The sequence below is a fragment of the Candoia aspera genome, chromosome 2, assembly GCF_035149785.1.
Source record: "Candoia aspera isolate rCanAsp1 chromosome 2, rCanAsp1.hap2, whole genome shotgun sequence".
Taxonomy (NCBI): domain Eukaryota; kingdom Metazoa; phylum Chordata; class Lepidosauria; order Squamata; family Boidae; genus Candoia; species Candoia aspera.
Genome location: NC_086154.1, coordinates 265,754,750 through 265,779,259, shown reverse-complemented (window position 1 = coordinate 265,779,259; position 24,510 = coordinate 265,754,750). Strand labels below are relative to the sequence as shown.

Below are 24,510 nucleotides of genomic sequence, written 5' to 3'. Positions count from 1 at the left end.
GCTATTTAGCTTGCTTTAATATCTGCGGTGGAGGGTGCGGCATTACACAGCTGTACGGGGACCGGCATGAGCCTGGGCTGCAGGAGGTCTTCCGTCCTTCCTCCCAGAGCTGCAGGTAGGAGCAATGGGAGTTGGGGAGGCACAGCTTGGCCCCTCAGAGATTATTCAGTTCCAGAAGAGTTTGGTCCAGGACCTGATGAATGCCGACGTTCTCTTCTTTGGCACTGGCCAGGTTCTCTGCAAACACAAGGCGGGCAGCGGCACACGCATCCAAACACACACGCGGCCAGATTGCGGGACCACCCCGGGAGGGAGGGAGGGAGGGAGGGAGGGAGGGCACACAGACACACATGCACCCAGGGGGCACTTCAGTCCAGCTGCTCCTGTACAAGAATGCATCTTCCCAAGAATGAGCAGCAGCTACAAGAACGCCAGGCAAATTAGGATGGGGCTGCCCCAGATGCCAGCACGCAGCCTTCTCGCCCTCGGTTGCAAAGAGAGGGCCAGGCCAAGCCCACAGCACCAACCAGATGCATCACAGCTGGTTGAGGGTGCCAGGAGAGCGAGAGGCTGGCAGCAGCTCAGAGAAGGTGGGAAGACAGAGAGGAGGCACTGCCAACCAGGCCTGGGCCCCACCCCCCAAGTTCTGTAGCCCATGGAGAGGCTCCCAGGGGCCCTCCAGTGCTTCGTGGTTCAACTCCCCTCAGTTCCCAGCAGTAGCAATGGTGTGCAGAGTTCAGCCCCCCCCCCCAATAAACAGGCCATCCCTGGGCACCCCAGAAGCCTCTGCTGCCAGGGTGGTGGAGGACAAGGGCTTGCCCTCTGTCCTGGATGCAGCCTGGGCACGAACCCTTTTCCCTCCCGCAGCGGCATCCCAGCGAGCAAAGGATGCCAACCCCCGTCCCCTCCCACTGCAAAGTGTTGTACAGCCCCCTCCTCCCATGTGACCAGGTGGGACCTTCCTGTGGGCCACACAAGGAAACACCCTCCCAAGAAAGGGGATGCCAGAGGGCAGGGCATGGCGGCGCTAACTCAGTTGTGGAGGCCGTTGAGGACCAGCTGGAGTTCTCTAGCAAGAAGACGGTTTTTCTCTGACTCCTGCTGGCAGCGTGCTAGAGAGGAGGCAGAGACGTCGGCGGTGGCAGCGGCAAGAAAGAGAGAGAAGAAAGGATGGAAGGAAGGAAGGAAGACACAGCTGTCAATGCAGAGGAAATGGAAACCAGGGAGGCCGGGCACTCGGTCCCCCGAAGTCTCTCCCCAGACCACCGGAGAAGGCAGATGCTGCTCTCCTGGGACGGATGGCGGAAGCCGACTCCAGCCCCTTGTTTCTGCCTTGTGCTCCTCGAACAAGTGCGGGCACAGAAACACCTGCCTGGTGAGGTAGGCGCAGGAGCACATTCATAATGCAGCAACTGCTTACAGAGGGGGAGGGGTCACCCCGGAAAAAGCCCTGATTTTTGATGCTGAACCTGCAGGAGGGAGGACAGCCCCAGTCCCGCCTTTGGTGCCCCCGGAAAACAGCTGAGCTCAGGACGACCTGGAGCTGCTCCATTCACGTTGCCTGGAAGCCAGATGAGTAAAGGGCCAGCACCTACTGACCCTTCCTTGCTCAGCTCGGGGAGACAGGAGGGCTCAGCCCCCTCCCCCCATGCCTGGAATCCTGCTCCCAAGGCGGAGGAATGTGAGGCCTCAACCACTGGCAAGGACACGTGGCTCTGTCCCTCCCCCAACCTCTGCTTGACCTTCAGGGGCAAGGAGGCGGCAGGGCCGATGGGGATGATGAGTGATGGGCACAACCAAAGTGCTTAAATGAAGAGGCAGAGATGGAGAGAGAAGAAGGAGAGCTTGAGAGATGTTTATTGAAACCAAGGCTGAAGAAAATGAGAACAGAACATGGAAGGCACCACGGGAGAAAGGCAAGGGAGACAGACAAGCAGAGCCAAGAGGGTCCCGCAGGGGCTTGGGGTCTAAGCTGCCTGTCGGCCCTCCCTTCCCACCCAGGCAGGGGCCTTTTTCTGCCCACGAAGTCCCCCTGCCCTACGTAAGGCAGGCTGCTTTGCCAGCACAGCCAGCTCCCCAATACTGCAGCTCTAGAGGCACTTGGGCATGGAAAAGCCCAACCCTTCCATGGAAAGCCCTCCCCCCCCCGGGGTGGACTTGGACAAGTGTGGGGAGGAGAAAGGAGCCAGCCATGCATCTGCAGAAGGGTTAGGGGGTGCTGAGAAGGGGGCTGGGCAGGGCAGGGCAGGGCAGGGGGGAGCCATGCTGGGGCTCAGAGGGAGGTGATGTCATTCAGTGCATTGTCCAACTCCTCGCTGATGGCCTTGTACTTCATCTTCTGGGCATAGACCTCGTCTGCAGCCAGCGTGCAGGGGGGGTGGACACAATGCAGGGGGTGAGGCACAGCCAGGCCATGGTGTGGGGGGGAGAAAAGAGTGACGGTGAGAGGAAAGAAAAGAGACGGGGGGGACTCTTGCACAGAGGCACTGATCTCTCAGCACAGCCCCCACTCAGCTGCCTGTGGGAATTGACCCCCCCAACCCAGAGGCCAAACAGTCCGGGGGGAGGAGGGGGGCTTACCTTCTAAGTCATCAATGGTCTTCTCCAACTTTGCCACAGACCTCTCAGCAAACTCTGCCCGAGTCTCAGCCTGGGGAGAGGGAACAGGGGGGAAGAGAAAAGGGGCAAAGGGCAAGGGGCAAGGGTGGGGGGAGATTTTACCACGGCCCAGAAATGAAGGCGTTGTCCTTATAGGCAGAAGCCACCCTGAGCCGCTGGAGAAAGGGGCACTCCTGTCTCCCATTCTGCCTCCTCTGAACACCCAAAGCAGACCAGTGACCCCCGTCTCCCTTCCCCTGACTCTCACTCGGCCTTGCCTGCCCCCCGCTGCCCTTTATTAGCATCTAAGCAGGGGTACGGCTGAAGGGAATAAATGCACCGACAGTTGCGGTTCCCAGCGCTGCCAGTCTATGGTCTGCCACGCTCGCCCCATTCCGAAACAGGACTCTGGGGCTCCCCTCCACTCCTGCTGATGGACCAGCACTACTCAGTGACACGGGGGGAGGGAGGCGATTGCACCGGCATTTCAGCCACGAGCATCCCAGCCATTCGAGGTGAGGGCAAGGGTGCCGTTCATCCACAACAGAACAAGGTCGAAGGGGGCCTGGGGCCTAACGCAGCCATCCCTGCCAAGCTGGCCCCTGCAGGTGCTTCCCAGAGAGATCTGGAGCTAAGTGGTGAAGGCAGAGCTTCCACTGCCCACAGCAGGGAATGACCCACCTCATCCATGGGGATGTGGGCTGCCTAGAATCTGGAAAGGGCTGGGGGCTCATGAGAAGGAGGGAGGGGAGAGTCTCCCCACAGCAGAAACTAGGCAAGGGGGAATAGAGAGCAGTGGGTCTGGATGGCCGGGCCACAGGAAGGAGACCACGGCAACAGAGGAGGTACGAGCCAAGGAGGTCAGTGCAGGTGATCCTCTGTCTAAAGCACCCCCCCTCCAGAAGAGGTTCAGCAGCTCTCCTGGTGAAGAATCCCTGGCAAGGACAGGTTCATCCCTTTCTGCATCCTTGCTGGGTGCTGTGACACTGCTCTCTTCCATTGCAAGCCACGGCCACCCACCACTTTCCAGGGCAGGCGGGGGCCGTTGGCCGCCTGTCCTCTCTGCTGCAAAGGTCCAGCCACTGAGGCTGACTGCAGTGCCCTTGGAGCCGGACCCTCCGCTGTTGTCCACCCCATGCGTGTGCACCCTCCTCGAGGAGAGGCAGTATTTCGGAAGCCCCTCACCTCCTTCAGCTTATCTGTCAGCAGCTTGATCTCCTCCTCATATTTATCCTCCTTGGTAGAATACTTGGCGAGAAGAAAGAGGGAGGGGGTGAATCATGAGATGTAGCAGCCTGCCCCCCCCACCCCTCTTTGCCACAGACGGTCCCTATGTGAAGCATTTGTGCGCAGAGAGACCCTCTCTCTTCAAGGCCCCCCAGTCCCGCCCCCCAGCCTGGCCCCGCCCCCTACCTTATCAGCCTGGGCCTCCAAAGATTTGAGGTTGTTGGCGACAATTTTCAGTTCCTCCTCAAGGTCCCCACATTTACTGTATCCCAGCCAGAGAGAGAGAGAGGCAGGAGAAGGAAGGAAGGAAGGGGAGAGAAATAGAGGAGGGGCAAGAATCAGTGGAGAGAAAAGGGGGACCCTCCCTGGAAGGGGGACACTGACATGCTTTCTGTGGGGCTGGAGTCTGAGGTGCAGGGAAACCAGCCGGATCAGGTGGCAGCAAAGGGAGGACTCCTCTCTGGCAGACGGTGGCATGCCCTTGGTGGCAGCCCACACCGGGAGCCTGGGAGCCCTCTGCACTTGAGCCTGTACCTGGCAAGGCCACCTAAACACCAGGCTTTACCACTCCCAGTGAGCCAGCCAGCCACTCGTCAGGGGCAGAGCCTTCTTCCTGAGTCTCCCCCAAACCAGTAGCTTCAGGCACCCCAGTTCAGCACAAGGGACTCCAGGGAGCGCACCCCCCATCTATCGACTGCCTGCAACTAGGTGGGAGCATGACCTGCCTTTCTACTCGGGGGGGGGGCACCTGGGGCAATTAACACACGTACACAAGGCTGCCCCGCCTTCCCAGTTTGATGCAGGCTTCTGCTGGGGGAATGCTGATGTCCAGAGGTCCCGGCTGCTTCTGCACCCTTGAAGGATGAGCAGGGCCCTGAGTCTGCCCAGCCCCGCCCCCTGGTTGCTCCTAAAGTGCTGGTCTGCCTTCCCTGCCAGGACAGAAGCGGCAGCCCCAGGCAGCAGCAAGGGACTGTCCCCGTTGCAGTCATGCCAGGCTGGGAGGTACAGAAACAGGCTAGGCAGATCCTCCATGTGTCCCCTTTGCCGTCTCTACCACGGGGACCCAGCCCAGCTCCGAGGCTCCATTCGGGGGGAGACAAATGCCAGCCAGAGAAACTCAGCAGGGTGAGGCAGAAGAGAGGAGGAGGACTTGAAGTTGAAGAACCAGGGCTAGGCAAGAAGCAGGAGGAGAGCACATAAGGGCATGAAAGAGAGGAGGGAGAGGAGGGGGCGAGAGCCCCCTACTCAGTACCTCTTCCTCTGCAGCCATCAAGGATTTGAGGGCCTGATCCATGGTGCGGAGCTCCTCTTCCAGCTGCCTCACACGGCTGGGGAGGCAATGTGAGGATTAGCCAGAGGAGAATGCCAGTGCGATCCACCCAGCCGGGGCTGGTCCCCTGCAGCGTAGGCCAAGGATGGGCTGTCTACAGAGCCCAAAATACGCAGATGCCATCAAAGGGGCAAAAATTATGTATGTGCCAACTCTGGAAGACAGAAGCAACCTGGGTCCTCTGGAGAGCCAATCCTATCGGCCCCATTTTTCTTGCTTCTTCCTACAGACCCAGAAGAGATCATCTGAATTCAGGTCCTCAGTTAACATGGAGGAAAAAAATGGCCTTGGAACAACTTTATTGCAGTCAGTCTTCTTGACAGCAAGACAAGAGGAGATGGAAGGGCCAAACGTGTGAAGAAACAGTGGACACTCTCCACTTGCAGACAAGGCCCCACCTTCCTGATGGACAGCAGGGGCTGCCTCCCAGCCCCACCTTGGCCCTTGGCCATATCTTCCCTGCAGATCAAAGGGGAAGGGAGGGGAGGAGATGGCTGCTCTCATGGGACAGAAGGGGTGGACCCACTGAGCAATGGCTTGGAACGTTTTCTAAAAATGGAGCAGAGAAGCTGACTGGCTGCCAGAGAGGCAGCCCCGCCCCACCATGTGTTATCCCCACCATCCAGGACGGGAGGAAAGAGAAGCAGGCTTATTCCCCCAGATGATGGGCTGGTGCACGTGGTCCCTCCTGCACCCCAACCCCAAGGCCAGAAAAAGCAGCTGGCGGCTCCTGTGGCTGTACGCACCTCTCAGCTACCTCTGCTCTCTCCTCGGAGCGCTCCAGATCCCCCTCCAGGATCACCAGCTTACGGGCAACCTGACAAACAAAGGCAACATCAGGCAGGTGGGCGGGCAAGATTGGACCGCCTGAAAGGCAGCCGTAGCCACTGCCACCTTCCCCCTCCCCCAGTCACGGCTCACCTCCTCATACTTGCGGTCTGCCTCTTCAGCAATGTGCTTGGCCTCCTTCAGCTGCATCTCTTGGAGCTCCATCTTCTCCTCATCCTTCATGGCTCGGTTTTCGATGACCTTCATACCTCTAGGAGAACCACCACCGGTCAAGAAAGCTGTCCTGCAGCTCCCGGGCTCGAGACCTGGCCTTCAGATCAACTACAACTTCTGCACCAGTATCTGTGCACGTGGGCCCGCCCTGTTTTTGCCATTCATTCCTGCCTTGCTCACAACCTGGACTGGCAATGCCCAACCCCTGGATATGGGTCTCCTGGGCTTCAACTGCAGTCCCCACAGCTCCTGCCTCACCTTCGACCCCCCTCCTTTGTCACATGGAACAGGGGCAGGCCACACGCTTTGTGCATAAAAAGCCCTGGGTTCAGTCCAAGCATCTCTACCTACCCAACATCACTCTCTGCAGCCAGCTAGGCAGGTAGAATGGGGCTGGACACTGGGCTGGACTTGGATTATTACATGTGCCTTCTCCTGGAAACAGGTTTCTTGGGCTGCAATGATTTTCTCCGAATATTTTAAGTAGCAGCCAGGACCCTCCAGTCCTTCCCAGCACCCCTATGGGTCCTGAAGTCAGGCCCTGCAGCTTCATGTGGATTTATCACCCTTCAGGTAGAAGGATAGCCAGCATCTCCAAATGGAGTGCTAGTTAAAATGTCTCTGAAACATTTCCCCTGCAGGACATGTGTAGTCCACAACAGAAATCAAAGCACGTGCTTGAGGGTCCTCACTCCCGTCCAAATGAACATCAGTCCTACCTCTCACTCTCATCAGCCATCTTCTCCGTCTCCTCCAGTTTCTGCAGTGCAGTGGCCAGACGCTCCTGCGCTCGGTCCAGCTCCTCTTCCACCAGCTGGATACGGCGGTTCAGAGATGCCACATCTGACTCGGCCTGCAAAGAAATTAGTGCCCCAAGGTCAGCTGCTGCCCCTCCTTAAGACTTACACCTGCCACCAGAGGGCCTTTCTAGTCTCATCACAACTCATAACTCAGAAGATTCACTCCCTCCACATCCAGTCGTGGACCCAACACCAGCCTTGATCCAGGTCAGGTTGGCCATTCCACCACCCCGCAGTCCCACCCCAGAGCCGTCAAACACAAGATGCCCGAAAGATGACTGGTTTCTAGGAATGTTGGAAACTGCCTGGCAAGGTCCCTTCTGATGAGCAACAACAGCACCACAGGATCCCAGAGAAGCATATTTTCTGCCCTCCCCAGAGAAACTTCCAGGATTAAACCTAGGTCTACACCCAGAATATCAGCCCTGACCCTGAGTGCTGCCCTCCCAGTTTTTTTGTTCACTTAGCAAGGGCCAGCCTCAGAGTGGGCTGAGGAACTCCATTACTACCCCTGGTTTGCAAGCCCCAATCACACCAAGCCTGCATTCCTGTAGACAGTAAGGAAGATGACCTTGATGGAGATATGGCAAAGTGAAAAGGGGTAGAACACGTCTTAAGTCCACAACAGCCGATAATATTCGGAAGAGGCTCAGACAGACACTAATTCACAGGAGTATAAGAAGGGGGGGAGGTACCCCACAAGCATGCTTGCAAGATTCCATTATTATAGCCAATCTCAATAAAAATAGTTTTAACCTTCCTGTGAAGTTGATTTCCTAGTATGGTCTATCTAGAGGGTCTGACAATGCCCCAGCCCCCCACCCCCATGCTCCATGACTTAGCGCTTTTATTTATCTTTTTATTTATTTATTTATTTATTAAATTTATATCACCGCCCATCTCTCCCAGTGGGAGACTGGGCGGTTTACAATAAAATGACGCTAAAAACATTACCACCTAAATTACCATTAAAATATAAATAAAAATAAATGTAAAATCCAAGTGGAGATGGAACACAATCACTAAGAGGTGCTATGGCACCAGCCATCCCCAGGTGGAGCTATCACTCTCCCCCTCCCAAGCAAGGCAGCAGAACCAGGTCTTCAGTTTCTTCCGGAAGTCCAAGGAGGAGGAAACCCATCTCAACTCCGGGGGCAAGATATTCCAAAGGGCGGGCACCACTGCAGAGAAGTCTTGCCTCCTGGACCCCGCTAGATGAAATTCCTTTACAGATTGGGTCTGTAGCATGCCTTCCCTGCCTAACTGGGTGGCACGGGTCGATGTTATGGGGATGAGACAGTCCCTTGGGTACCCTGGTCCCATGCCATGTAGGGCTTTAAAGGTGATAACCAACACCTTGAATTGGACCCAGAAGCAAACTGGTACCCAATGCAGCTCGCATAATGGTGGTGTCACATGGGCTGATTTTACAGCACCGGTAACTGTCCACGTAGCTGCATTCTGGACCAGCTGAAGCTTCCGAATGCTCTTCAAGGGTAGCCCCATGTAGAGCGCATTGCAGTAGTCTATACGGGAGATGACAAAGGCATGAATGACTGTTCGGAGGGCATCTCGGTCCAGGAATGGGCATAGCCAGCACACCACCCGGAGATGTGCAAAGGCCCTCCTGGCTGCAACTGCCACCTGCTCTTCAAGCAGGAGTCGCGAGTCCAGGAGGACCCCCAGGTTCTGTACTGGTTCCAAATGGGACAGTGCCACCCCATCCAGAACCAAAGATGACAACTTCCTGGAACCCAAGGGGCCATCAATCCACAGCCACTCTGTCTTACCAGGGTTCAGTTGAAGCCTGTTGTGCCCCATCCAGGCCCCCACAGCCCCCAGGCACCTGGAAGGGGTGAAGACCACATCACTTACTTCACCCTGGATGGAGATATATAGCTGAGTATCATCGGCATATTGATGATACCTCATCCCATGGTGACGGATGATCTCACCCAGCGGTTTCATGTAGATGTTAAATAGGAGAGGAGAGAGTACTGAACCCTGCGGCACCCCACAGTGGAGGGGTCGAGGGCCGGATCTCTCCTCTCCTATCACCACCGACTGGGACTGGCCCTGGAGGAAGGAGGTGAATCAGTGCAAAACTACACCACCCACCCCCAACCCCCTGAGCTGTCCCAGAAGGATACCATGGTCGATGGTATCAAAAGCTGCTGAGAGATCCAAGAGAGCCAGGATGGATGCACTCCCTCCATCCCGCTCCCGCCAGAGATCATCCATAAGTGTGACCAATGTGGTCTCCGACTTTTCCAGTCTTTCTCCTGCCTGCAGAACCTGGATGGATTCTGCTTCAACTTATACAAAGAAACAGTCCTCTGGGTGCATCCTTCAGTATTTCTGAGATCTTTCCCATCCTTTTTCAACTTAATTGATTTATAGGTTGCCCTTCAATTAGAAATGATAAAAAACATGCAGGAACCCTTCTCTGAAGGATGGCAGAAGGAATGCAGTTCAGAATCAGAGAAAGGGGAGGGACCATGGTCCTCTCTTGGGTAGAGATATTGTGACAGTGAAACACTGGCACTGCAAGGTCACAACCAGAGGACCGCAACGTGCAGCCCCTCTAGCCATCAGAATGGAGGCTGCTGCAGACAGCACTGACTGGGATTCTGGTGCACCCACAGATGTGGGTGTGCAGAGGTAAACACACTGGTAGCCTATTCACTCCCAGACCATCTGCAACACCTTATTAACACAGAAACTTAAAATAACTTGGGACCCAGTTCCCCAAACCATCAGTTTTGCCTTTTATAGGTCCCTGCAAACAGCACAGAACGTCCTCTTTTCATGGAACGGGATAGAACCTCCGGCCCTCTGAACAGCTGGGCATACAGAGCACCTTAAATGGTAGCAATGATGGGGCATTTGCCCCACCTGCTAAGCTGAGTTAGGGATCCGAGTGTCCCTGCGCAGGTCAGCCCTGCAGGAATGGAAGCAGGAAGAATCCATGCTGGGAGGCCAGTCTGGTGGACAGGGAAGGAGGAAGCACCAACGGAAGCCACAGGCTGCCGCCCAGAAGGGCCAAGCAGGGGATGCTGAGTGGTGGAGGATGGCAATCCCTGGCTGGCAAGGCTCCTGGGTGTACAAGCATGGCTGCAAGAGAAAAGAGGGACGTTTCTGCTGAGCCAAAGTCTGTACTCACACGTCCCTGGCCACCACGCCCCACTCCCCCACAGAGGGTAGCCCTCTCCAGGGCTCCTTGGCCTTCCCTGCTGCTCAGCCTTGCCACTCCCTCTGATTCTGCATCCTGCCTTGGGGACTGGGGACCTGCTGCTGCCCCCACGGATGGTTAAAGCTTCTCTGTACAGCCCCTAGCACCCAGCAGACCCTCCATAGAGGAGGAGGAGGAGGAGATGGGAGACACGGCTTGGAGATTGCTGGGAATGGGAAATGATACACGAATCCACTAAAATGAATAAAAAAGGAGGCAACCACATGGAGTGTTTTGAGCACAGCAGTGCCATGGCAAGCTTTGGTAACACGTTGGGGAGAAGGAAAGGACGCCCCTCGCCCGGCCCTCTGGTTGCAGCTGGACTCTGACCCTTGAGCAGGCGCCCCAGAGGCAGCGGAGTGATTGCTCCATGGAGGGGCATCCATGGCTCCCCCACACTCCCCCAGCCCCCCCCCAACAGGACCTTCCTGGCAGGGTGACTTGAGACCCGCAAAGGCTGACTGCAGGAGCCACAGCAGGGTGGGATGGCTGAGGGAGGGAGCTCTGCTTTCAGCCTTGGTGACTAAAGCCAGAGGAATGCCCAGAGCAGCTCATTCCCAGAGGACAAGGACAATGGGAGCTGGGGGGGGGGGATTTCCTGTTTATTGCAGCTGCAACGCAATAGAGGTGGGCTTTCCTCCCTCCACAGTCAGAGGAAGGAGGAGCGAGGCAGCCCCCCCGCCCCACGCATTCCAGACAAGGGAGGAGCATCCTGCCAGGACAAGCCTGCCACTGGTATGTGGCGCATGGTGGAGGGAGAGGTGACTTTGAAGGCTCCCCTGGACAGTCCTCAGCCATACAGAGGGTCAGAAAAGCAGCCTCTTCTCGGGACTTTGGAGAGCGTACCAGGCAGGAAACTGGCACGAGACATGTGCTGGAGAGGAGGCGGCGGGGCACAATCAAATCCTAGGGTGAAGCAACCAGGCCTGGGCTGGGGACGAGCCATCAGAGCACCCAGAGCTAGGGCAAAAGGGTGGGTGACACACCGGGGCTGAAGCATTGCCAGCCCACGTAGCAAGACCGCAAGTCCAACCGGCCCGGCCCGGCCTTCGTGGGCTCTCCCTGGATTTGCTCCTGGGAGAGAAGCGCTCTGCAGTTGCGCACGGAGCGTGTACTCTAGTTGCTGGGCTGTCAACTTTCATACGTGGGGATTCAGTGCCATGAGGGGGCTTTACAAAAGAGCAAGCCAGGCCCGAGTGTCCCTTCTGAAGGTGACAAGCACTGGAATGCCACAGCCTAGTGCAGAGAACTGGGGAGACCCTGCACATGGGAACAGTTCATGGAGAGGCTGCTTCCCATTCTGGCATCCTTGGTGGGGCTTGGAGGGACAGACATCTGGATCCTAGGAGAGCCACAGTAAGACTGGATCAGCCGGGGGAGGGGAGGGGGAGGAGACCTCCCATGTTACCGGACATGGAGCCCCACAGCAAAGGATGCTGGGGCTGCAATTACTGCACAGGCAAAGCCAAACTAGGTGGGTGCCCGAAGAGGCTCTGAAGGCCTTTACAACAAGGAGACAGCGAGGCCCTCAGTCCACCCAGCAAAGCAGCCCTCCTCCTTCCCTGCCTGGCAGCTGTTTGGGGGGTGCTTAAGATGCTGGACTTGCCAGGGGTGGCCCAGCCTCACTGCATAGCCCTGATGCCTTGGGGGGAGGGGAGATGGGGAGGGGGGTCTTGGCCATCCCAGGCCCTCTCATTCCTCCACGGGGCTGGGAGAAGCGGAGCGGGGCCTCACCTCCACCCCTGTAAACTGAACCACCGCAGTCTGCCTGCCCCCGCTCAACCCTCTGCTTCCTGGCCAATCTCTCGCAGAAGCCCCCCCACCCCCAGCTCCAGAGGCCGACTGGCCAGGTGGGAAGCAGAAGCCAGCCCGGAGCTCTTCTGCTGGCAAAGGCCTCTTGCCGAGCCCCCACCCCACCCCGGGAATCCGAAGCAGCCCGCCTGCTCCCCGCCGGCAGCTTATCCAGGGGGCCGCCGCCTGACTCAGCAGGAGGCCAAGGGGCTTCTCTTCCCCCAGCCAGGCCGGCGGGACGCAGCGGGCGAAGGGCCGCGCACGGTGCGGGCAGAGGCACCAGCGGAGACGCAGCAGCGGCCTCCCGAAGGCCAGCCGGTAAGGGCGCCGCTCCCTCCCCTCCGCGGGCTTCCGCTCGCACCGCGGAAGAATTTCCTCCTTCCTCCGCCCGGGAGAAGGGGAGGAGCAGGCGCGCCAGCCCGGGCGGCAGGATGCGGCGTACCTGCGAAGGGCAGGGCAGGAGCCGCTCGCGGAGGAAAAGGAGGGCGATCCTTGCCCCCGGCGCCGCTGGAAAGGCGAACGCGCCCCGGACTGCCGAACCCCACGATCCCCGGAGCCCCGGAAGGACGCCTTCGCTCCCGAAAGAACCGCCCGCTGCTCGGCCTCGCGGCCTGCCCGGACGGCTGAGGCCACGAGGGCACTCTGCACACGCTTGGAGAGTCCAGTGGAAGAGGCGCGCTGCGCAGTCCCGCGAGGTCGGCTGAGAGCCGCGGGGCCCGGCGGGCGATGCGGGAGCCGAGCCTACGGGGCGAAACCCGGCGTCCCTCGGGAGTCCCGCGGCGCGCCGCTCACCCGTTCCCTCGCTTGGCGCTCGGCGTCCACCTCCCGCTGCAGGTGCTCGGCGCGCTCTTCGGCCTCGTCCGCCACTTGCTGCAGCGTCTGGATCTTCTTTTTGACCGCCTCAATGGAGCTGCCCCCAGCCATGGTCCCGGGCGGGCGAGCGGCAAGAGTACGGAGGTGCCGCCGGAGCCCGCCGAGGACGTGGGCACGGAGCGAATCGACTGACCGGCCAGCTGGCGGGGCTCGCGGCCTCTCCGTCCCTCCTTCCCTCTGCTGGCTCGCTTGCCCGCCCAGCAGGAAGAAGCGCGGAGGGTGGGGAGCGAGGCGGCCCTTCGTACTGCCACTGCCGCCGCCGCCACCCCTCTTCCTCCTCCCCTCCCCGCCCCACCGGCTGTGCCCTGCGTGCGCCTCCTCCAGCGAGGTCGGCCTGGCCTTCCCTTAAAGAGCCCGCTCGAAGTCGGGGGCAGGGCTGCTGTTCTTTCGGACGGGCGGCAGCCTCCTCTGCGAGCGGTGGCCCCAGCCCAGCTGGGGCTCTCCGCACCAAAGGCCGCGCGCGGGCAGCAGGGCGGGGCTAGAGCTGCCCCCAGAGCGGCCCGCGGGCAGGGGAAGGGACTTGCCCGCTGCCCTCGGCCGAACAACCGGACCGGTTGAGCCCAGGATGGCCTGGTGCCCGGAAAGGCTTAAGCCGGGTCGGTGGGGTTCCCGAACAGCACGCTTCACTCCCACAACTTGCCCAGAGGAGTCCCTCCCCTTCAAGGAAATCCAGCGCCGCCTGGTGGTTTAACTAGAGACGGACACTATCTACCTATAGTATTTCCTACTGCCTAGAGAGGAATATGGGTCTTCAAATATTCTTGGGCTTGGCGTGGTAAAACATCAGCTGTCATCTTTCTGTCCTTATCTGATGGAAAGATACTTGTCTCTCGGTTGGGGACGGGGGGAGGGCAGGTTCAGACTTGTCCTCAGACATGCAACTCTGCTGGTGACCCCCAGCTTAAAGAAGCTACAGATCAGCGTCTGCCTCCAGATAACATTCCTCCTCACCTGCACTACACCCTCTGCCTTGCCATTTGCCGAAGGTAGCGAAAACAAATGGGCATGTGTTGGGAAGTCAGGAAGAAAGTCTGTGATGCCAGGGATTCTGTTGCCAGAAGCCAGGTTGTGCAAGTTCATTTGCAGTCCTGAAGCAAACCACTGTGCGGTCATGCTGCAGTGCAACAGCAGGCAGGCAGAGAATTGGAGAGAAGGAACCTACTGAACAGACCCGGTGACCCTCTCAACCCACAGAAGGCAGCTCAAAGTACTTCCTACCGAATAAGGGTTGCGAATGAAGATGCATCCCGTTTGGAGGGTCTGTTTCTCCAGAGTTACAGGAAATGCCTTTTTCCCAGCCATCTGCTCAGCAAATTTGCAGCAAACTTTTGCTGCTCAGCAAACTTGGACTGGCCTGGATAGGTTTGCCTTCTATGCAGTGAGGCAAGGAAGTTCCTTGTCCCTGGTCTGAAACAAGGCAGGAATTCTGGCTCTGGACTGGCAAGAGGCCAGTTTGATGCAGATTCTGAGCACACACAGCACTGTGAAGGAGTCTGGGGGAAGCAGTGTTTGCGAGGAAGCATTTCCTGCAGGACGTGGCATGTCTGCATTGAGCCTCATTTTTTTAAGAATGATTCCTTCCTCCACGGCTGGTCCTGGGGAGGATCTGTGCGGGAGTCTGGGGAATTCAGCTCCCAACTGGTGGATTCTTGATTTGGCGAACAGCCCTGGGTACTTTCATCCTCCTTTCTATCTGCTGGCTGCATTGTGTTTTCCTGCTCCTCAGTATGGCTGCTTGCTCGTCACTGTTACCCAAGACGGGCCACTGCCACGGGTCCTCCTGGCATCAAGGCACCATGCCAAGACCAGCTGTCCACCTCAGCTGCTTCTCGGGGGCAGCTTGTCCGTTCAGATCCAGACACAAACTGTGATGCTCTTCAGAGTCATAAACTGTGGCAGAACTGTGACGCTCTTCATAGCCTGGCCACCCAGGCTGAGCTGCAGCTGGACCTGCATCAACTGCTGGCCAGGGGTCAGAGATGTGGCTGTTGTGCTGTGGCTGTTGTCCAACAGACTGGAAAGATGGAAGGACAAACCTGAAAAAGGAGGGCTGTCCTTCAAGCCTATCACAGGCAATGTAGCTTCAGTGTCCCTTCCTAAAGCACAAAACCCCCCTTGAGATGGTTGGAACACAATTGACCTGGAATCACAGTCCAGCAGCCCAAGGATTCCCTCCTGTGATTTTCATCCTGGCAGCCATGTCACATGGTTGCCTCAAACTCATGCAGTCAATCCATATTCCAAGATTCTTTTTGCAAGCACTGTTACAAGCCGAGTATCCCCCATCCTGCAGGGGTGTGTGCATTTGATGAATTTTGGCACCACATTTGAAGAAACTTGGTACGGGTCTCTGTCAAATTCATTCTATTCAGCTCATTTCTCCAACCTCTGAGGATAATTTTGATCATAACTTCTGTCTTCTGGGGTATTAGCTATCCCATCCAAAGCTGAACTGTCTGCAAATTTGATAAGTATTCCCTTCACCTCTTCATTCAACTCATTAATGAAAAGATTGAAGTCGAGAACCCAGGATTGACCCTTGTGGCACCCAAGTATTTCCTCTCTAATTTGATGAAAAAGCCTTGATAACCATGCTACGAGAATTGTTTTCAAGCCAGCTATGTATGTTATTCTAAAGCCATCCAACCACAATTAATAGTTTGCTAGTCAGGTTGTGGGGGGACCAGTGCTTTGCTGAAATCAACTGGTATTATAACTGTACATTCCCACAATCTATTTACAGGATCAAACATTGAGTAAGAGTAATCTGGCAAGATTTCTTCTTGAGAAATCCAGGGTGGTTTCTGGTGATTGCCACATCATCTTCAGGATGCATCAGAATCAGTCTTTTCATGAATTGGTCTACTGTCTTTCAAGGTATAGATATCATACAGCCTCAACTGTTGTTTATTGTTGTCCCCCCGCTTTTTTTTTTTTTTGGAAGACAGAGATATTTGTCTTGATCCAGGCATCTGTTCCCCGTCCCCTAGGATACAGTCCATCTGGTTGGTGCGTCTCTCCATCTCAAGCCTCATTCCTGCCCTCCAGCCCATCTTTCAGAATTTCTGATGGAAAACATTGGGGAGGGGGAAGAGAGCAGAGTGGACCAAAATAGGAGATAGGAACCACTGCCCTTGTTGCCTGTTAGCCTGCTGCCTTCTTCATTGAGCAGCTGCAGGGCCGGTTCTTTTCTTATTTTGGATGTAACTAAAGACCTTTTATGAGCATCTTCCGCTCAGCTCAGCTCTTTAGGAGACATTGCTTTCTTGCCACCAGCAGGAATACAGTCCAGGGCTGCTGGTTTGTGCTCTTCCTTTGTGGCCTGGCTCTCTTTCCATTTCTTATATATGGTTCACATGTTAGCTTGTTTTCAGATCTTTATTGTGCTTTTTGTGCAATCCCATTGGCTTCTTTTAGAATCTTCCCTTTTTTCTCCTCACTGGAATTGTTTTCAGTTCTGCTTTTCTTCAGGAACCTCCACCCATCTTGAACGACCTTTCCCAGTCATTCTCCTGCCACAGGATTGATCCTTGCCCTGAGTTATTAAGCAACACCTTTCAAGACAGCCAGAGTATAGGTGTCTCTGTGCTTAGTTTTACTTTCCTTAAAATCAGATGCTCTGGCAGTGTTACACTGAACCTGAAGAATGATCATGGGGGACTGGATTCTGTACAGGGGCTGAAGGAGGACCCGGGGGACCCTGGGATACGGGAGGAGGAGGTGGGGCCACAGTGAGGGCGCACCCAGGCCAGGCGGCTGGATTTTCCAAGCATTGCCCCTCCCTGTCTGTGTGTCAGCCCCACCTCCTCCTCCTGGCTCAGGGAATCACCAAATATGAGCAAAGGCAGAGAGGGTGGGAAGGCCCGACAGGGGCAGCACTGCGCACAGATTCCTGGAGCTTCTGCTGGAGACCGTGGCCCCAGGAGGCATGGAGAACCTCTGGGGAGCACTCGGCAGTCGGGGGGAGGCATCTTGGGACCACTTTGTGTTCTCAGGGGTTGGGGAAAAGGGGGCTGCAACTACGAAGCAGCTGGAGAAGGGGTTCTTTGATGCTGGTGCCTCGTGCAGAGCGGTTCCAGCTGCTCCAGTGCAGGGAAGTGACTCCTGTCAGAGCCTGGTCTCGGTGCCAGAGAGGCAGCTGGGAGGAGGGGTCCATTCGTACATCTCAGCGGCTGAGCCTGGCTCATCCAGTGGGCACCTCTTCACCATCTTGGAAGAGCCTGTGGGTTGAGAGGCGGCCACATCAAGCTGCTCCCAGCGAATAGGGCTCTCCGTTCCAGCACACTGAGCATCTCTGTCTCTGCTGCATTATTTGGCCCACGAGCCAGGACTGGGGGTTCAGCAACCAGTTGGGACCACGGCACTTCAGTCCCTCACGGTCTGGGCCCCAGGAAACCAGCAGGACAGGCAGAGCCTTCTGGCCCAGGTGCCATCATCTCTTGCCAGGTACCCTGCCCCCAGTCCTCAGGGGCCCACTGGCTCCCTTTTGGGCTAGGCCAGCCTTCCCAGTTGCTGGTCCTGCTTGCCGCTAGGGCATTTGATGGCCAGGGTGTGCGCTGGCTGTCCTCCAAGCGGTGGTTCTGTTTTAGCAGCTCCTTAAGTTTCCCGGATTGGTTTCCACCGAGGCCCGGGCCCAACTCGGAAAGGAGCATTTATTTATAGGGTGCCAAATGCCCTGACAGTCCCACGAAGGCTTGGCTTTAACATTATCCACAGCTGCCACTTCCTCAGTTTGGCCCGCTGCGGCACCTTCCCCGGCGCGGCCAGAGACCCTTTTGCTCCGGGAGCGGAGGGGGAGAGGGACTTCTCCAGTGCCTTTCAGTGACCAGCCCCGGACCACCTGCGGGGCTTTCTCTGCAGGGGTCAGAGCCAGTCTGCCCGGGACAGCGAAGGGGCTCAAGAATTGTAAGTAACTGCTGGCCCTTGAGAAGTTTTCAGGCGGCTGGCACGGCGCCCAGCGATGTTTCTCTTAAGCTCCGGGCAGCTCAATCCACACTGCGTGGAACCCGCGGCGCGGCCCCTCCCCGGCGCTGCAGGCAGCAGCTGCTCGAGGCTTAACGCGCTCGGAATACCTGCAGGGGCGTCGCGTCTCATCTGCCGCTGCTCATCAGTGCGCCCTGGCCGACCCCGCCCCACAGGCTCGACCTCTACCCCGAGAGCACTCTCCCACGTCCCGCGGTTTTGCGCCCCGCCCCGCCGCCCTTCACTCGACTCACGTCCGTCGCCTTCTTCTCGGCCATCTCCAGCTTCTCCTGGGCTTCCTTGACCGCTTCGGAATATTTGTCCACTTCATCCTCGGTTCCCTTCAGCTTTTTCTCCAGGCCCTGCTTCTCTTCCTCCAGCTACGGGGAAAGGGACGGAGGAGGGGAGAGAGAGGCGGGAGTCAGGAGGTGGCCCTGGCTGGGACGCGCTGCCCACCAGCGAGGCGAACAGGGCCTGCCCGAGATGGGAGCTGTGGGAAGGAGACGCCCCAACCGAGGGGTGGGGGAGTGGGGAGGAGGCACCAGTCTGGATTAGTGGGCGCCACTAAACTCAGAGCCACGGGGTGCCCCTCTGGACCCCCGCCACCGTAGGAGAGTGGGGTGGGAGGGAGCCGCAAGAGCGTCCCTCGCCTTTTCGAAGGACGCCCAGGATCTCCGAGCTCCGATCCCCGGGGGGAAGAATGTTAATGGGCCTCTGGGGAGCCGGGGTGCCCCGGGACAGAGGCTCCAGATGGATCCGGCCTCTCCGGGGCAGTCAGGATGGGCAGGAGTCACCTGTTTGCACCGGTCCTCCGCCTGCTTCTTGTCACCCTCCGCCTGCTCGGCTCGGTCTATCGCGTTCTCCTTGTCCAACTTCAGCATCTGCATCTTTTTCTTGATGGCTTCCATGGCGGCGGCGGGAGACCGACGGAACCGACGGATGGAGAAAGGAGAAGGCGGGCAGGCGGCGGAGGCACTAAAAAGCCGAGTGGAGCCGGGAGCGGCGGATGCTGGCTGGGCGCCCCGGACCTCTCGCGCTGCCTAAAAGCTGGGGAGGGGCTGGTCCCTCCCCCGCCGACCAAGCAGCACCTTTTAGGGACAAGCTGGCAAACTCGGACCGGCCTGCGGGCGGAGAGAGAAAGGCAAACGGCCAAGCGGGCAGCACGTCTCTCCCCGCTTGGCCGTAAGCGCCTCGGCATTCTCGCAGCGCCCCCACCCAGCCACCCCAGTCAGAGCGGCCTGGAGGCTCCATTAGCCCCGCTGAGCCGGATTTCTCTGCAGCTCGCTACCCGCGCGACCTGTTTCTCTGCAGCCCACTACCCCGCGCAAAAGCACCGACGCCTGGACTGGGAGACAGGGGCAAGTGTTGCAGTCACTCGTCGTGGCTTAGGTGAAGCCCCCAGCCACCGCCTAGCCTGGGCTGCGGCTCCCCCTACCCGGAACCCGGAGCTATCCAGCCGTGCCAGGGTGCTGCCCAGAACTACCATGGCAGGCAGGCAACCTGGTCCAAGGGTCCAAGGACCTTTGGGATTTGGGGAACTCGTGTGTGTGTGTGTGTGTGTGTGTGTGTATATATGTCTGTGGGCAGACTGCCATTGTGCCCACAGGACATTTGTAGCCTGGTTTCTGAATAAATTCCCTTCCTGCATTTGCAGTGCAGCACACATCACGCACTAAAGCAGCCCGAAGACTTGGGGTCCCTCAGTCCCTGAAGAGCGTGCCTGTCTCACTCACAGGCTGGGATTTGGGAATGAGATGAAGGGACACCCGAGGTAAGAAACAAGGGGGAAGGGGGTCCCTGTGGGGGCTGGCAGTGACTGAGGAGAGAGGCAAGGGGCAGGAGCTGGCTGGGGAGACCACGCTGCTATGGCCTTCTGCTGATCCAGAGAGGGCTGGAGAGGGCCCAGCAGCCAAGGCTGGCCTTGCACAGTGGGGGAACAAGAGCCGCTTCTCTAATTCTGGAGCAGGGAAGGGGATTTATGCCCAACTTGTCCCTGGGTTGCCTCCCTGATGGGGCAAGGCAGGGTAATGATGTGCCATGGCTAGGCATAAGGGGAGACCTGGCCTGGGTCCTGGTGCACTGTCAGGCTAGAAGTCTTCCTGGAGCTAGGCATGGGGACCAGACAGGGCCAGGCTGGTGGCCTTTCACACCCCTCACACCTTCCTTCCCATGTGTAGGGCTGGGCTACCAGCGCACCTGCCTTGAAGTGCAGTGGTTGATGGGGGAGGCTGCCTCTGCCCAAAGGAAAGGCTTTCTCTGGGCACTGGTGGGGCACAAAATCCACCCCGTGGCAAAATCAGGACCACAGGCACAGTCATGGTCCTTCAGGTGTCCCAGCTCAGCAGTGCCATTCCCAGTTGTGTGGCAGAGCTAAGCCTTCCACCCAGGTTTTCCTGGCACAGCCACCTGGACCGTCCATAGTGCAGAAGTGAAGGAGCCTCTGGATCTGGCTGAATGGCTCTGCAAGGCCCAAGGCCCACGAAGAGACAGGGAGCGCTGGGCAGGGTCCGTGGACATGGTCTGAACAGTTTCTCCAGCACTGGCGGAGCTGCCGCTTGGCTGAATCTTCTGGGTTGTTGATTGGCTGTCCCAGAGCCTCCCTCCAGACTCCAGTGCAATGAAGAGCCCAGAGCCTTTTAGAAACAGAGTCATAAGGAAGGAAGCCGGAGGCAAGCCCTTGCAGTCCCGCAGCCGAGGCTGATGGCTCAGCCCACGGGTGTTTCTCTTGCCACCCTTCCCTTGTGCAGGCGACTGCATGGAGTTGGCCCGCCCTCTGCGGTCGATCATCAGGTTCCAGCTCTTTGGTGATCCCACACAGAGGAGCAAGGGAGAAGAGACCCCAGCTGGCCAAGCCAAGCCCAGTTTTAGTCTGATTCGTGTGCGGTAAAAATGCAGCCTTCACACCCTGGAGGGAAGTAAAGTTACCAGCATTAATTAAAAGTTAAGAAAAAATTAAGTGAACAAATTGTTACATTAAAAACAAAAAATAAAATGCAGAAAAGTTCTGTATTACAACTTAGTGGAAGCTCACATTGTTCTGTGACTGGTTCAAGAAAATTTCCCCAAATTAATTGGAATTTATGTTCTATTTGAAATTTGATGTAATACACATTTTCAATGACAGCTTAAGTTATCTGATCTTAAATCTAAGTATGTGTATGTATAAAGACATACTTCCCAGTTTTGCTTAACAACTAGCATATCCTTACTAAAGTTTAGAATCTTTTATTCCTAAAGTTAGAAGGGGCCCTTGAGACTGTAGAATCAAATTCCCTGCTCATGCAGGGATTCAGCTGAAAGGACCCATAAGACCTGGCCATTAAGCTTCCACCTGAATGCATCTCACAAAAGGAACCTCCCCCACCCACCCCCAGCTCCTCTGGACATGGGTTCCATTGCTGCACTGCTCTTAGGACATTTGAGCAGAACCTGATCTCTGACTTTTATTCTATGTCTTACACTTGGAGGTTGGATCTAAGCAGTAATCAGTGTTTCTTTGAATGAGGAGGTGCTTCCATCACTTCTGTTCCACCTGTTCAAGAAGCCTTCACTGGATCTGCTTTGGAAAACTTTAGAATTGTCTTCAGCCTTCCTTTTTAATAGAAAAAGTGGTAAAGAGCCCTAGAGGAAGTAATTTATTTGGACCCTGGAGTCAGGGTCTAGATCACAGTTTAGATGCAGCAGAGAAATTACATTGATTGTATTTGTAGAGATGCTTGGAGAGACAGGAATTGGAAGAGGACAGCCCTCCTGGTCCTCCTTGATCTCTTGGTGGCTTTCAATACCATGATATCCTTCTGGGCTGTCTGCAAGGAACTGGAATGGTGGGACAGGGGGACAGCTATTCTGCACTGGCTCTTCTTGAGTGCCTCAGGGATTTCTCATCTCCCATTTCTTTTTAATATCTCTGTGAAGCCACTTGGGGAGATTACCCCATCAGCTGATGACACCCAGTTATAAATCTTGTCCCTAGGGCAAACAGATGATGCAGAAGTGCTGACCCGCTGCCTTGGGGGAGTTGGTGAGGGGAGTTGAAGCAGAAGCAGTTCATGCAGGGCAGGAGAAGTGTGAGGTCCTTGCCTAACAACTGTGCAGTTCCGGCCTAATGACTGAAACTGCCATTGCTAGGTGGTCATGTGATGTTTTGCTTAACAACCACTTCATTTAGTGATGGAAATTCTGGTCCCAGATAGGGTTGTAACCTGAGGCTACTTATATCAAATTGGTGGACAGCTTTTAGAATCAACCATCAATGGTAAAGGAACAAGCAGTCAAGAAATACGCCACAAACTAGCTCTTGGTAGCGCAGCCATGAAGGTCTTTGAAAAGATATCCAAATGCCATGATGTGTCTCCACCTACAAAGATCAGAATCGTGCAAGTCATGATGTTCCCTGTGACGCTCTATAGAAGTGAAAGTTGGACTTTGAAGAAACAAGATAGGAAGAGTATTGACGCTTTTGAACTTTGGTGTTGGAGAAGACTCCTGAGAAGAGATTGTTGTCAGCCAAGAAAAACTGAGGGCTCATCGAACAAATCAAGCCAGAGTTCTCACTTGAGGCACAAATGACCAGGCTCAAATGACCCTACTTCGGACACATGATGTGAAGACTCAGCTCTTTGGAGAAGGCTGTGATGCTGGGAAAAGTGGAAGGAAAGAGGACAACCAGCAGCAAGATGGATGGACTCAGTTACAGTGGCAATGAGTGCACCATGGGGAGACCTGAAAGAACAGATTAGGGAAAGATCGCCATGGAGAAAATCTATCTGTGTGGTCTCTAGGAGTGGAAAATGATTTGATGGCACATAATCAGTCCATCAGTGATACTGTCATGTTCACTGATTCAATGTAGTTTATACATCGTAACGTTTCCCATGCCATGGTGCTGACGCGCGTTTCTGTTTGGGAGGGGGCTGCTGTGAGACCTTGTACCAAGCTCTGTACATGGAATCAGTACAATGGAATGTGTTTGTGTTATGTTATCTGTTCAAGGACTTTTCCCGGAGACCGTCAGAAACCGTTAGGAGCACCTGGGATTGTGAACTTGAGAAGACTCTACGGGGGGAGGGATCTCATTTGCACCGAGGGTTTTTAGTTTGAATTTGGCGCACTTTCATCATTCTCAGCTTTCTCTGTGATCCTGCATACTATTCTTTAATAAATCAGATATCTTTGAAGTCCTGCTCATGAGTCTGATAGTGTTTTAGAATAGGCAACCATTACATAAAGCTGAGAATCACTAAAGTTGTACCGTTAGCTCCTACCAAGATCAGTTTCTTGCGCGGGAAAATAGTTAACGATGGCTGAGTCCAAGCTCATGACCGGGGGACTTGAGGAGACGGCTAGCTTGATGCCCGAGTCGACGGTCAAGAGCAGAGAACTGAACCTCACCCCAGAACCTTCAGACTCCCGGGATGAATTGAGTTCCAATTCTGATGTGAAAGAATCTGATGATGGGGAAGAGCCAGAGCAACCGGCACCCAGCAAATCGCTCGCAGAGTTGATCACCTTGGATGAAGTAGGGGAACCCCAACCAGGGATGTCGGGAGCGTCCTGGAAGTATCGGTTCCCGCTAACCCCAGACAAAGTAGATGATTTGGAAACTGTAATTGTGTATAATATTCTAAGTGTAGCATCTTGCCAGTTCTGCTTCTGCATTGCATTCCACAAGAGCTTTAGGCTACTTCTAAATCTGGTTGGGGCCTTTTTAGATCTGCTGACCCAGTTTGGGTCCGATTAAAACTTGATGTTCCATTGCCTCGGGTACCCCAGTGCGCCTTGTCCAGCTGCAGTAGAGGGCATATCCCCAGCCATATGCTCCCTTTTGGAGCAGGTATTTTGATCTGCTCATCTAGCCTTTGCAACACTCTGATCTTGCCCGTGAAGAAGCCAGGATCCAGGTCCCCAGCTGGGAGATTAGTCAAGACTCACATGCCGTAAACCAGGTTGTAAATCCTATCTTCCCAGTGTTGCCAACCCAGCTGCCACCCCCAAAGCCACTTTCTTCACCGTGGTGGGCTTATATTCCACCTTTTTCTCATACTGGTGCACCCTGATTCTCAGTTTGTTCGCTTTTACATATGACAGAGACCAGTATGCCTTTACTTGAGCCCCAGGGCTATTGAGAAAGCCCTGCTGGGCATGTTGCTGCCTCAGGAAGGACTTAACGGTCCTGGTCCTCCCTTGTGGCTCTTCTCCTGGTCAGTTTGTCAATGACTTATTAGTGGTACCGAAGGACTCAGCCTCCCGTCGAGAGGACTTTGCTGCCTTATTAACATTCCTGGCCAAAAGGGGATGAAAAGCTAATTTGTAAAAGCTGCAATTTCATGTCCCTAGAGGGTCATATTCAGGACTTACCTGTCCACTAGACTGAGGGAATTGACTCCGGAGCCTATGAAGCAGAGCATTCAGTTACCCACCTCAGCCGGTTTAAATCGTCTGGGAATGGTAGAGTGCTGCAGACTGTGGGTTCTTGCTTATGCACCCCTGGCAGGACCTTTGTCAGCACTCCTTAAAAAACAAGCAACTTTTCATTGGACAGCAGGGCACCAGCAGGCTTTTCAGAACCTCAGGCAAACGCCGAGGGCCTCCCTTGCCCTTGGGCTGCCAAGCTATAAATTAGGTTTTGCCTTGCAATGAGAAGATGAGAGGGCAGCTGGGGTTTTAACCCTCCCACGGGCAGGAAGCCATGGCTG

At 55.9% G+C, this 24,510-nt stretch overlaps 1 protein-coding gene across 11 annotated transcripts; it reads right to left on the bottom strand.

Moving 5' to 3' along the window:
* Positions 1 to 18,855, bottom strand: TPM2 (tropomyosin 2). 11 transcript variants are annotated; one of them, XM_063295925.1, is made up of 9 exons: positions 18,610 to 18,854; positions 18,070 to 18,195; positions 6,877 to 7,010; positions 6,077 to 6,194; positions 5,902 to 5,972; positions 5,078 to 5,153; positions 3,784 to 3,846; positions 2,581 to 2,650; positions 1 to 237 (listed from the first exon to the last, which is right to left on the bottom strand). In XM_063295925.1, exons 1-9 carry the CDS (start codon positions 18,721 to 18,723, stop codon positions 155 to 157), a joined length of 855 nt encoding a protein of 284 aa, XP_063151995.1. In that variant the 5' UTR covers positions 18,724 to 18,854; the 3' UTR covers positions 1 to 154. The 11 variants fall into 11 exon arrangements, with proteins under 11 accessions (XP_063151995.1, XP_063151997.1, XP_063152001.1 ...); XM_063295927.1 differs by lacking the exon at positions 5,078 to 5,153 and adding an exon at positions 4,012 to 4,087; XM_063295934.1 differs by lacking the exons at positions 1 to 237; positions 5,078 to 5,153 and adding exons at positions 956 to 1,112; positions 4,012 to 4,087 and having other exon boundaries at positions 18,610 to 18,855.
* Between the last annotated feature and the right edge of the window lie 5,655 nt (positions 18,856 to 24,510).